The sequence below is a fragment of the Egretta garzetta genome, unplaced genomic scaffold (assembly GCF_000687185.1).
Source record: "Egretta garzetta isolate BGI_Z169 unplaced genomic scaffold, ASM68718v1 scaffold419, whole genome shotgun sequence".
Lineage (NCBI taxonomy): Eukaryota > Metazoa > Chordata > Aves > Pelecaniformes > Ardeidae > Egretta > Egretta garzetta.
In genome coordinates this window covers 113,271-126,582 of record NW_009260777.1, presented here as the reverse complement: position 1 = coordinate 126,582, position 13,312 = coordinate 113,271, and the positions used below count along the sequence as shown (strand labels likewise).

The 13,312-nt window shown below is 37.6% G+C and overlaps 1 protein-coding gene across 1 annotated transcript in view; it reads right to left on the bottom strand.

Annotated features, from left to right (window-relative positions):
* The window catches only part of PLCB1 (phospholipase C beta 1), a gene marked incomplete at its 5' end in the record, with an annotated part of 159,422 nt that overhangs the window by 95,945 nt on the left and 50,165 nt on the right, over positions 1 to 13,312 (bottom strand). The window contains 3 exons of the mRNA XM_009646367.1: positions 2,993 to 3,170; positions 3,660 to 3,744; positions 10,411 to 10,493. Coding sequence (XP_009644662.1) covers positions 2,993 to 3,170; positions 3,660 to 3,744; positions 10,411 to 10,493 — 346 coding nt within the window. The remainder of the gene's footprint in view (positions 1 to 2,992; positions 3,171 to 3,659; positions 3,745 to 10,410; positions 10,494 to 13,312) is intronic.

Below are 13,312 nucleotides of genomic sequence, written 5' to 3'. Positions count from 1 at the left end.
TTTTCCTGCTTTGCCAGCTTTGCTGTACCTTGAGGGAAAGCTTTTTCCACTGACAGATTACCCTATTGAAGTTACTTTTTACATGAGTTTCATGAACATCTCGCAAGCCATTCCGCAAAGCCTGTTTCAGAATTTTGTTTTAATTATTGCTACTATATCACCACCACCTAGCTTTTACATGGTATGTTTTATAAACACATCAAAAGAGTGGTTTATTTGGGTTTAAATCTGACCTCAAGCAGTGTAAGACACAGTGAAGCTTGATATCAACTGAAGTACGAATCACCATATTTTTTGCACTGCTGTGAAAAACTAATTTAAAATCTCAAGAAGGCTAAATCGGCACAACTTTCTCCTTGAGATCAGCAGTAATTCTGACAGGACCTATACAATACAATAGTTATTTGAATAATACGCCCAACTTGCTAAATGTAAAGATTATATTAAGGTTGGAGTAGTGAAACACTTCCTGTTAAGAAATGTTAAGAATTAGGCTTCCTTTGGTGAGTCTTTAATTGCATTACTCCCCTCGTGCTCCAGCAAGAAATTGGTACTGGGTATAGAGGAGCATAATGCTTGCAGTGCTCCAGCATTACATGTTGCCAACATGGAGATGCACATAAGGAACGAGGCAGTGAAAAGAAGGGTGTCACGGTGAATCTTCAGCGCTGCCCCATGGAATGACGATCTTCATTGGGTCTTGCCACAGCAGTCTTATAAAATGGGGAATATTTTTTTTTTTTTTTAAATGTTCACAGACAGAAATCTGGCATCTTATTTACACAAATGCTGCGTGCTCATAGCTGTAAGCTGTAGCTGAAATCTCTGGAGCTGTGCTCTGAATACTTAAAAATTCAAAGTATTACTGAAAAATCAGATCCTGGATGTTACTTGTCAGTCACCCCCCTAAACTGTTCTTAAACTCTCTAAGACTCCGCTGTCCTTAGATAAAATCGGCTTAATATTATTTCACTTCCTACAGGTATTGTTCAGATAAATTCACTGCTGTTTGTCAAGTGCTTATATGCAGCCTGGATACCCCCACAGAAATTCAACTGCAAGATGAGGATGCTACATCTAGGATCAAGCACTGAATGACAGAGAGAGAAAAAATATTGACTAACTGTATTCTCCCAAAGAGGCATAGGTTCCAAAGGAGAAATGATGGCTGACAGAAGGATTACAAGTAATATATTTTGGCAGTCACAGGTGAACCAAGTGACCACATCAATTTTGCAATCTCAGTTCTAGCGATTTCTAATGTGTAAGTGTTCATCTTCACAAGCTACAGTTAACAGAGATTGTTATATCAGCAATACAGACATAATACAGTTAATTTGTAAAATTACACACCCTATTACGGGACTGACCACCCTGCCCTGCATCATCACCAACACCTAGATTCACAGCCTAGGTCTTTTCCTATAAAAGCTCACAGAGATGCTCCCAAAGGACAAAGCTGTGGCCCTCTAGGCAGATCAGGTGCTCAGAAAGCAAAAGTCATATACTTTGCTACTGGGTTCTCACCATGTGGTGGTAACAGAAATGTAGAGTTAGGAACCCAGGGTTGATTTCAAGCATTGGGAAGGAGTCAGCTGGCGTACACACACTTACTTTTCTGTTGCTTGGGATATGTCTAAAGCAAATCAAGAAAACAGTATTAAATAATTCCTGACACCAGGATGAATCTTACTTTGAAATCCAAGCCCTACTCTAAAGCATGCCCTTTTCAAAGTTTGTTAACAGAACAGTTGAAAACTCTTTGCTTCTAATAAGATAAACAATGTTATCCACAAATAGAGCAGGATTATTTTTTAATTCAGCTTGAAAATTTTCATCTCAATTAATCAGAGTTTAGAAAAAAATATAAACAATGTAAAAAAGGTTTTTTAATGGCAAATAGTAATGAACTTATACTGCAGTAGAGCTTTCAATCTGCTCTATATATGTTCTACTACTGGGGCATAAATGTCTACACTTTTAGCAATCCAAAATTTCAATCTTAATAGGAAGAAGTTATTCTAGTGCAGGGAGCAGACATTGGGCTGGGAATCAGGATATACTGATTTTGTTGTTTGTCCTGCTTCTAGTCTGGTCCTGTGGTTTAGAGCAAATCCTTACTTTACCTTTTTCTCTAAACTTTTTCTCTTTTCTAGCTGGTTTATAAGCTCTTCAGGACAAAGACCACCTCTTACTAATTTTTGCATACCAACACTCACAATGGTCCCCTGCAGATCTCACAGGCACCACCAGAATATATGCATTAAATTATAGTAACTTTTCTATTTCATTTCTGATTTTAAAAATTCTGCTAACAATGAACAAGTTAAATATAATGTACTGCTCTTCATTGGCTACATTCCCTACAATTCCTGATGGTAAACAAATATTTATTTGCAGTATTATTTTTGCTTGTTTGCATCTCTGGAAGAGAAGAACATCTTATAACACTTTGCACAGAGTTCTGTGATGTGTTCCCAACGAACACAAGACAACAGCAGGTTAAGCCTTGCCTGCCTGAGGAACAGCTATGTCATTCACAGGCCTGAGGAACAGGTATCTCCTTCACAGATACCCTAAATCTTAAGACACTGCAGAACACCGCGGTTCTCCTGTGCAATCGGTTAAGTCTGAAAGGGCACTGAATGGTAGACAACTCTCAGAGGCAACAGAAAAAAGAAAACATTTATACTTGGTATTGGGCTTGGGCACATAGAAAAGGCACCCAAGGGTGGAGGAGTTGGAAGCTTGCTCTGCTTCCTAAGCAGTGCAGGTAAATGTTAGTACACATCACTGAGCTTTAGATCACTCCCTAACTGATTCCTCAGCTGTGAGCCTTCACAGACTCCCGGATCAATGACACTTAGCGTTGTCTCCTACTGAGTAAGGCCCACACCTTTGCCTTTCTAGAGCAATGTAAATAGATTGAATTATAGCTGTAATTAAGCATTTGTGTTTTAGGAAGAAACATATTTGTAGATTCAATTCATACCTGCTCCGGGGGAGGAAGGTTCAAACATACTAGATGTATCACTGCACGTGTTGGAAGCTTGCTCTGAGAGCTTCTTTTTTGCACTTCCATCTGCAGACTTATGTGACTTCTTTTTATTTTTCACCAGAATTTTGTACATTAAATCCATAGGGCTTGGAAGAGGAACCCCAGGTTCAAGCTTGAAGAAAAAGGAAGAGAAATTTGTTACAGCAAAAGAAACGAGCTTATGGCAATTTCTTAGAGCCCACATGGTGCAAGATGATTTGTAACCTCTATAAACCTTGTTAAAATGAAATGTATTTTGCACAAGAGGCAACCTCAACATTAAATGAAACAGGGCTAGTAAGGACACTTAAGATGAGAAGAAAAATGTTTTACAAAATGTCTACAGTAATAACCGAAACAAGTATTAGTTCAAATATGAAAGCCTACATTATAAAGTGGCAGCTATGAGAATCAATTGCATTTAGAAGATTACAATTTACTGTATCAGAATAATCTCTGCATCAGAAATTACATGCTTAAATCACCAACAGTTGACGTTGTTTGACCCCCTCCTTTAGACTCTGTTTTGAAAGGCCGAATATGAAGAATGACACAGAACTGAAATGTTTAAATAAAAATTCACACAGACATTTGTGGCCTGATAAATATCAAACCGTATTACCGGGTATTTTTCCAATGGATCCATAAGCAATGCATCTCCAAATATTAATCTGCAGTACTCTGCCATTTTTGCCTGTTGTTTAGGGCTGAGGGGATAAAAGAAAGAAAGAAATGAGTCCTACTTGTGCTACAGTGAAAGCAGCAGTAATGGAATATCTAATATCCCTAAACTAGATATAATTTCCTGATCCAATTGCTGTGAATTTTTCAGAGAGACCTAGATATATCATGCAATTATTCCTATTCCTCTGATAGAGCTTATCAAAAGGATCACACATGAAGTAAAAGCACTAGTCAATTGAATAACAGTGAAGCTGAACTTTTAACACTGAGGTGTATTTTCCGATGCACTTAGCACAAAAATAAAAAAATGAGGCTGTCCGTTGTTACCTTTACGGAAATAACTGTTTCATGAATTCGCCTCTTTCAGGCAACATTTTTATTTGAAGTTTAAATATTTTTCTCCTTATGTTACTTCATATACATGCCTGGCTTTCTTCTCACACACACACACCCCCAAACCCATTTGGGTTCCGTTCTCTTTTTGTAATACCTGACCTAAGGTGTAAAACCCAAAACAGTTACATAGAAAGCAGGCTCCTGTGCAGGCATCTCTGTTATATTTCCCAAGCCCAAGGTACCTATCACCTCATGCAGCATGTCTGTAAGGCACAGCCATACAGAAGAAGAGGCAAGAGACACTACTTGGGTCTCAAAACCAGAAAGCTGCATCAGTTATAGGCACTGGGAGAGAAGCAGCGGATTTCTAAAACACACTTCATTTTGCTGCAGATTTTCTGCTACAATGCAGCCCGCTTTCCCACCCGATTTGCTCGGCGCTGCGCTCCCCGACAAAGTGTTGACCCATCCGCTGGCCTCCCGGGCTGGGTTTGCTCACTCAGAAGTGCTTCCCCTGACATATCCTCCCTGGCAGAACTGGTATCGTAGATGTGAATTGTGCTGCTGCTAAGATGCATTACGTCAATTTGGAGAATTGCTGTAGTAAGTGCTGCTATAACTGCATTGTATATGCATATGATTACATACCGCATGCATGTTATGTGCATATAACTGGGACCAACATATCAGGACAGCCGTCTTAGCGGGGATCTGGATGCAGTAACAAGCAGCTAAGTGGAGCTGCTCAATAATCTTTTTAGCTTGTTTGGGTTTGTGGTCAGATCCCTTTTAAAAAAATTTTTAAAATTTTATTTAAAATCACATAGAGTGTCAAATTTTACCATAGTACATTACTTCAACGGTTTTCATGACATCCTCTAGAAGTAAATTGAACCTCAGTAAACTCTACTTATAATCAATTTTCCCAAAGTGCAACCGAAGAATGAAATAATTTCTGCATAACAGTGATGGGAGTTTTAGGGCTGGAGATAGGTTATGCTACTCAGAAATATAACTCAAATCATCTTAAAATGCGGCTCAATGCTACAGTCACTCTTTCGAATTTTAGATGACTGTGTATTTTTGTTATATGTGCCTGCTTAAAATCTGTAATATCTGAGCTTCAGTATCTTTAAAAGTTTCCTTTTTTTGATACTCTGTTGAGAAGTCTCAATTAAAGGACAGTTGCTTAATATTATTATATATATTATTATATATATTGCTTAATGTAACTTCCTCAACTACTGTTGATTATGATCTGCATATCATGGGAGATACACAAATGATATAAGTGCTTATGTTACCATGGAGCTATTTTTCATGACAAAGTAGAGCTGGGTAGATAGGAAAAAAGGAAGGCTCACTTTTCTCTTGCAAACGAAGCCTACAACAACCGCTGTGTCTAGTTTGTCATTAGCCACTAACTGAGCACCTGCCACTGGAGCTCTTCCTGGTGTCAGCAAGGCCAAACCAGAGCAGAGATAAAGGCCGGGTGGCATCTGAATCAGAAAATGTCATTTCCCTGAGATCAGCATTCTGGATGTCCCTTGAAGCAGATATGGGGTGAAGCGGTCATTAGCTCAGTCACTGACAAAAGGTGTTGTGAGAGGCTTTAGATTATTCCACAAAGCTATACAAGTGCTGCATGCAGATTAAATAACTACAGCATTTTATTAGTGCTTTCTTTTGGATGCAGCCAATTCTGCAAAAAAAGCTAAAAGCCAGTTTTAGCTGAGGATGGAAAATTAAGATGAAGACAAGCAAGGCAGTGGAACTAAGAACCCATGAGGGAGAAGGTGACGGGAAGAACAGATCAGGCTACGAAAGCGCATTTGCTATTTCTAATCATCAGGTACCAAGGAAAATAAAGGCACCTTGCTCTAGCAAGCACATGGACCACATATTTGGTACAGGTCTAGGGCTCATTATAGTGAATTTTATTTCAGTCCTCTCTGCCAGCGTGTATTTTGAATAGGCCCATGCTCATAGGACCCAGAAAGTTCAAAGGACATCTCCTTGAATCCAAAATGCACAATTATTGAAATCATAGTAATTAGATGTGATATCAGCATTTTAAATGGGCACCTCAACTCCAAAAAGAACTCCTGACAGGATTACGAAAAAAATATGCAAGAGTTAAACCTAATAAATTTCAAACTATTGCCACAGATATAACAAATTCTTCTGATATTCTGTAAGTACATGTTTACCTCAAAGAAGCACAGTGAGAACTTCCATTTTTGCAAGAGAAAAATGTAATGCAACATTATTTTGGTTTGGCATATAAATTCCAATGTCACTGCATCCCAGAGGCACAAAGAAGGAAAAGGGAAATTATGTGAAAAATTATTGGGGTTTAATACTATAAAAAAAAAAAAAAATCTTGCAGTAGCAGACAAGGCCAAAGTAAGAAAATCTCGACACTACAAAATTACTTGTCTTTGTGAACTGGACTATACGCACAGATATTTTTAAAAGCTCCTAAGAAGGAATAAAGAATATTCAGGAGCACCAGCCTTTAACCGGGTGGTATTTTTTGTGTGCTTTCTCTCTCTCTCCCCCTCCACCTCCTCCCAGTTACAAGAGATAGATCATTAGTGATAGTATAGATTATGTATTACTGTTACAGTATTTTAAAAGTTGGATATATCAGTTTCTTTTTATTTTCCCTTCTTTCAAAATTATGAACCAGAGAAACAGATTGAAATATCAACTTTTTTACATCACCATATTTCCCCATTTGTGTTATGGAACAAAAAAGCTGGTATTTCCTGGTCTGCATCTACTGTTATTGGAAATTCTCTCAGCATTCCTTCATTGTAATGAAAATTGATTGGCTCAAAAGAGCTGACTTTATCTGCTTTATGATTTTCATTGTGCAGACGTGGACGGGTGGCACACAGACTAATTATATATGCCCCCAAAATGTGCCAGGGCAAGGGAAGATAAAGCGGGAACATGATACCTGGAGATATGGAATAAAAAGAATATTAAGAAAGCTTTTCATTACCGTTACTGTATTGCTTGTACTTTGTTTTACTGTGTTTGTATTATGCCTATTATGAAGGGCAATCACAGAGGCTCTTTGGCACTACTGCACGACTGCTGCTCCTAACATTATATTATTATCACTTCTGCAGAGATACTTCTGCGTAAGACAAAGGCATGGATACTTCCCAGAAGACTGTAAAATAATTTAAAGTGTAGGAAGCAAAAGTGATAAAAATCCTGTTAATATTTGAAATAAAAATTCCAGCAAGAAACCAGCAATACGAATAACTGTAATTAAATTTAATCTTGGAAGCAATCTTATATGGATACTGCTCAAGGATCACTTAACCTTTTTGCTATGTCATCAGTGCATTTCTAATTATAGAGCATCTGCTTTCAGATTTGCAGATTGCTTATCTTCTTGCAAGCCCCATTTCAAACGTCAAGGTCTTCTTGAGGTCTTTCCAACGTTTTCAGGGCACTTCACTATTTTTTTATAGAACCACATCTTTTCTTAGTACTGTCATTTTTCAGTGTGCATGTTTTGACTTCAATATAAATAATGGCATACATAATATTTTATGTATTATAAATGTTATATGCTTGCCTCTTCTTCTAAACTTTTTATTGTATGAAACCAGGCAAGAATGAACATACTACATAGTGGACTTATAGTAAAGGAAACGAAAATTCTTCACATGCTATAAAGATATTAGAGAGGAATCCTTCTGGGAAAAATGTTGAAAGAAAGCAAAAGGAGATGATTAACACTATGTGCTAATAAGTTATTTGTTCTGTAGGTGGACAAAAAGTGTTAAAAATATTCTCAGGAACATAGACCAAAAGGAAGAAAAACTGTATTTTAAGTCCAGTGCTGACTAACACTATCGTATCTATGGTGGTGACGTAAAACTTATTTACCTCTGATAACTGCAGTCTGTTTAAAGGCCATGAATATAGAGCACAGGCTAAAGCCATATTTCTGTTCAAGCCAATGCCAAAATTTCTACTGATTTGTATGGGACCAGCATTTCACACATGAATACTGACTCTTGCACCTTGACAATCAGAAGAAAAAATTGGTCACCCAAAAATAGGAATTGATGTCACAGGATTTGTTTGACAGCAATTCTATAAAAATACTTCTCAATTTTTGTGAATACTTAGGGCAAAGCCCATCTTTAAGATCTAGGAGAAAAAACACATTCCAAGTAAATGAAAAGACAAAAGGAGCATTCCCTGAAATTAGGTGAAGGTTTCTGTGAGTGGCATGACTAATTGCAGATTTCTCTAGCAACTAGTGAAGAAATTAAGGGATAATTGTAGCAGTCAGTAAAATAACTAGAAATTATTTTCAGCCAAAGCAAAATTAGAAATCATACACATTAAGTCTGATGATTTACTGCAGCAGAAAATAATAAATAGCAATAAAGCCTCAGAAAGAGAAAATACTTGATATTGTTTTTGCAGACTTGTTTTGCTAAAAACCTACGTCAGAGCAATGCATGGAAAAGGACATCAAATAATACACTTAGGGATAATTCATTATTCCATGACTGGAGTTCTCTGGAGAGAAAGGTCCAATGGTTTCTGTGGGGCAAATTTTATAGATGAGAGTAATGCAGCGGTAACTCTGTTCCCTTTTTGACACATTCCTGCAGTATCACACCACCTTTAATTTTGACAGTGTTTCATTTTCTAGTTTTAAAGCCACTTTTGTACATAACTTATATCTGACAGTTTGATACATTTTTTTTACTTCTTTATTTTCCTAGAATAGAACAGATCACCCTGGAATAGTTGAAGATCTAAGTCTTAATGACTTTAAAGGAAGAAAAATGTAACCCTTCTGGTTAAAATAAATTGGATGTTGCTTTTTCTCTGCCTTATAGTAACAGAGTGATTTTATATTTTAACAAATACAGAAGATTGAAGGCAAAATATAATACATTGAAGAATGATGGTTGAGGTCTTTTCTAAAGACCAGAGGTTGCATTTGGAAGCACTGAGAAGAGCACTGTGAGTTAAAACCTACAGCAGTAGGTAAGCAAAAGCAAGTCCGAAGTGATACAACTTACATCAAAAAGAAGGGAGTGAGGGGACCAATTAAAGAAACTAAATACAGTACCTGTGTGGTCTTTTAGAAGAAGACAGAACCAACTAAGCAGGATTTAACAGGTAGCTGTTTGAATCATAATCATGTGGCCTTAAAATGTGCACAGAGCAAGCACACATTTGCCCACAAAAGGTAGTGTAAACTTGTACTGTAAGATATGCAGGTAGCATAAGTTAGCTCTCAGATTTTAAATTTTTCTACCTACATAATTTTTGATCAGTATTGTCACATGTGTTCTTAAAAACATTCTTACGTAACTTCTTCTACCAGTTCCTTGCCTTATGATGAGAATATTCTTCCTAAAACAATGGAAAAGCAGTTAGCCCTCAACCTTTTCCTCTTCAAGAAGCAAGTGCCAACTTCTTTTCTGATTTGTATTAAATCATTCATAGCTGCCCCAAAGCTTACTTTTTATTTCACATAAAAAAAAAAAAAAAAAAGTTTCTGAAGTCCAAACTGGCCCCAGAAGTACTGAAAATGTTTTCACAGCAGAAAACAAAAGGAGAAAAGGCAACTGAAGTTAAGGCACATGTTATGTGTCAATGTCACCACACTTTGAACCATGTGGTCTCTATATTCAAAACCAAAGTTAATGTCAAACTTCAAAAAAGAAAAATCAGAACTAAATCAGTAATAATAATAAAATAGATCACTGGGACAAACTGAGAAGTGTTCTCACTTATTTCTTCTTTTCTTACACAGAAAAATTGTCCTTTCTTTGTAACTAAAAAAAGAAAACTGCTTAGGCAAACTGGTATTTTTTGGCAGAAATGGAACAGTTCCTGGCTATCCATACCACCTATTTTGCGATCCCAGCTAGTCTATGATTCTGGCCTCTACTCCTAACACATGAGAAACAGACCAAGTTCTGCACACAGAATATGCTTTTAGCGGAGAATAGGGTCATAAGCAGGTGAAATATCGCCTCTTTGTCTATTACTTCTTTTTCTTTGATGAAGTAAACAAACAGTCCAGCAGGACATACTGAGACTGTAAAGCTAACACAATCTGTCTCATAAATATTCAAACTTTCTCTTTCATACAAAAGGTTCTGATTCAGGAAGGCTTTTAAGAACATGCCTGATTCATTCTGATCATCTTGGTTACTGAGGCTAATACAAGTTTTCTGGGGGTAAGAGCTGCTGATCATGTCATATAATAAAACTACCACAAATGCATAGATCATACTGTCCTTAGACCTTATAAAAAACATAACACCATATAGGAAAACATGGTAATTACTTACGAATCCACGTGATTTTCAAAGGAAAGGAGGATTGGAAAGGGCGATGTCTTAAATGCACATTCAGCAATAGCTTCTATTACTTCCTAAAGAATCAAAATATATACAGTTACAAATTTATGTCTCTAAAGAAACAGCGTTTTGGTCATTGAAGACAGAAAAGACCCAGAGGTCTGAAATCATACCCAAACTACCTGAAATCAGACCTTCTGTTCTAAACATCCCAGAAAGCTCTGGATGTGCTTTTGTAGCAACCAGATTTTTCAACCTGATCTGTAATCAAATCTCCAAAATGTCTGATGAGCCTCAAGCACTGCATTTCTCAAGAAATGACTTATGTCTGCCTAAATCAATAGTTTAAATGTAAAACTTGGTCTTTGTGTGGAGTTGTTCCATGCCTGAAGCTATGACTTTCATGAACTATTTTGCATAACAATAAACATGCTCTGGCAAATGCATCAGCACAAGCACATATCCACAAAATCCTTAGTTACTCTGACTCACAAGTTTTAGATCCCTCTTTTTTTGATGAGAGAAATCCATTTAAGGCAAAAGTAAGAAAAAAAAAAATAAACCCCGCCCCATTACTCAGTTAAAAGAGTTGGTTGTGTAGTAATCAAACAGAGGGCTCAGAAATTGAAACTTCTAGAGAAGTTTTCTTTCAGCTCTGAAGGAAAAGGACAACCGTAAATCTTGTAGAGGAATCATTTGATAATTCCAATTTTAGTGGGGAGCACAATACAGTAATGCACTCCCTGTTACAAATGATTCAATGTTTCCCTGTTGGAACAAAAATCTTTTTTCAAAAGAACTCATAAAACACCGAAGACTTTCCATATGCATTGCTGTCAAACTCTGGAGTTTATAAGAACCTCCAACTCTGGAGTTTATAAGAACCCATAAGCCTGTTCCCTCCCAAATCATAAGGATTACTAAAACCTAAAAGATTTATTTATTTTAAACAAGCCTCCTCCAAGGATTCCTTTTGTTCATTTTCTGTACTTTTAAAGGCTCAACTAAGAAGCATAACAGCAAGAAATCCACTTCCTAAAATGAAAGCTGAGCTTCTGGTACATTCTTCTGATGTTGCGTTGCAGAATCCAGGGCTGGAAGGAAAGCACGAGCCATCTCAAGATTTGCTGATATGAGCTAGGATACAAACAAAATTTACAGTCTTCATGTATGCAGAAAAAACCACAGCTCATGCACAAATTGCTGTAGTATCTCTTAAAAGATGAGAAACTAGCGCTCTCAGCACACACGGGTGGTGAATGACTGTCTTTAATAAACTGCAATCACCAGATATTTAAATGCTTCATGTATCACTAACCATTCATGAGCTTCAACTCCTAGTCTTCAAAGACAGCCGCAAAGCAAAGCATTTATTGAAAGAAAAGTAAATGGTACAGAAGGCTGGGTGAAGGCAGGTAGGAAGCTGCAGTTTTGCAGCAGTGGTTCTCTCATGGGGGAGTGCACGAGGGAGCGATTCCCACTGCACACCTTCTTTCCAGCTCCAGTAAATCACCAAGTGCTGGTACCACCTTAACGCTGTTCAGAACTGAGGGGACTCTCAAAAGCATCTAAGGCGATTTTGCCATTACATGGGAAAAGCAGTGCTGAGAACCAGATTACAAATACTGAGCCCTCCCATCTCGATGCTCTCCACCCACCTGCACCCTCCCCTTGGTTACGGAGCATCATGCAGGGCTTAAGAACACTTGAGGCTGGAGTTAAGAGGTACTGCCAAAAGCAGTCCTGAGGCCTTTCTTGCTCCTACACACTGCTCAAGCTGTGGAGTAAATCCATATATTTATTTCCAGCTGCCTTCTCAACTGCTAAAAGGGATGAAATCCAGCATGCATGGGGAAAATAACCTGAAAGAGTAAAATCAGGATTACACTGATGAAATCTGAGGATGAGAATCTCAAGCACTGGTTCAGTGAAGAAAGTGGTATGTTGTGACTTAGTCTTGCAATGCGTCCAAATGTAAATGCAAATTCTCTATAGTCATAGAGGAACATGCTAAGTCCCATACTTTACTCAGCTGCAGAATGACTCATCTGAAACAGGTCTCCAAGATATACACAAACTACACATGCATAGATTCCTGCTTATGGCATGAAAAATATTGTTGGTTCCTTATAGATCTCACCCAGGCAGCAAATTACATTCTGCAGGTGAGGAAAACCTTCCTGATTTCTGTATGTCATGAAGCAAGGTAAAAACCAATCAAACAAAAACCCCACAAAAATCCCAGCAACCTAAGGATGGGGAGTATATATTGCTTCTGTCTCCGCCCTTGAGAAAGCCTAGCTGAGGCAGTGAAAACTGGCAGACTGAACAGAAGCACTGTGTGCTGTGGTCACGCCAAAAGCGTGAGCTGATAAATGATTCAGCATTCAAGACCTGGTGATCGCTCTGAATTGATTCACACACTTCTGACACATTATTTCACTATCATTTTGCTCCTCCTCAGCCAAGCAGCACACTTTCAGTGTCGAAAAGAAACCAGGAGTCAATACATTTTTACATTTTTCTGTGTGGAGAAAAAATATTTGCCCTGAAGAGTGACAGATGAAATATTCCTGAGTAGGTTTAAAATACTTTCCAATATCTCTCCTGCAAACACAATGCCTAGGGTTGTTTTTTTTTTTAAGAAACAGATTAACTTTGTTCTAAATTCCTGGTCACGACCAAAAGAGTTGAGAGCTAGCTTCTTTAATTAAAGGACTTCCAGCAATCAAACTCGATGCATATAAACGTAAGTGGCTTCATATAAACATAACTGGAAAGTTAATAGCATACAAGAAGGTTGTGTTTTACATTTTCCCATGATTAACTCAATCAGTGAAGAGTTAGAGAAAACAAATTGAAAAAAGAAAGGAGTGTTCAGGTGTAAGTGAAA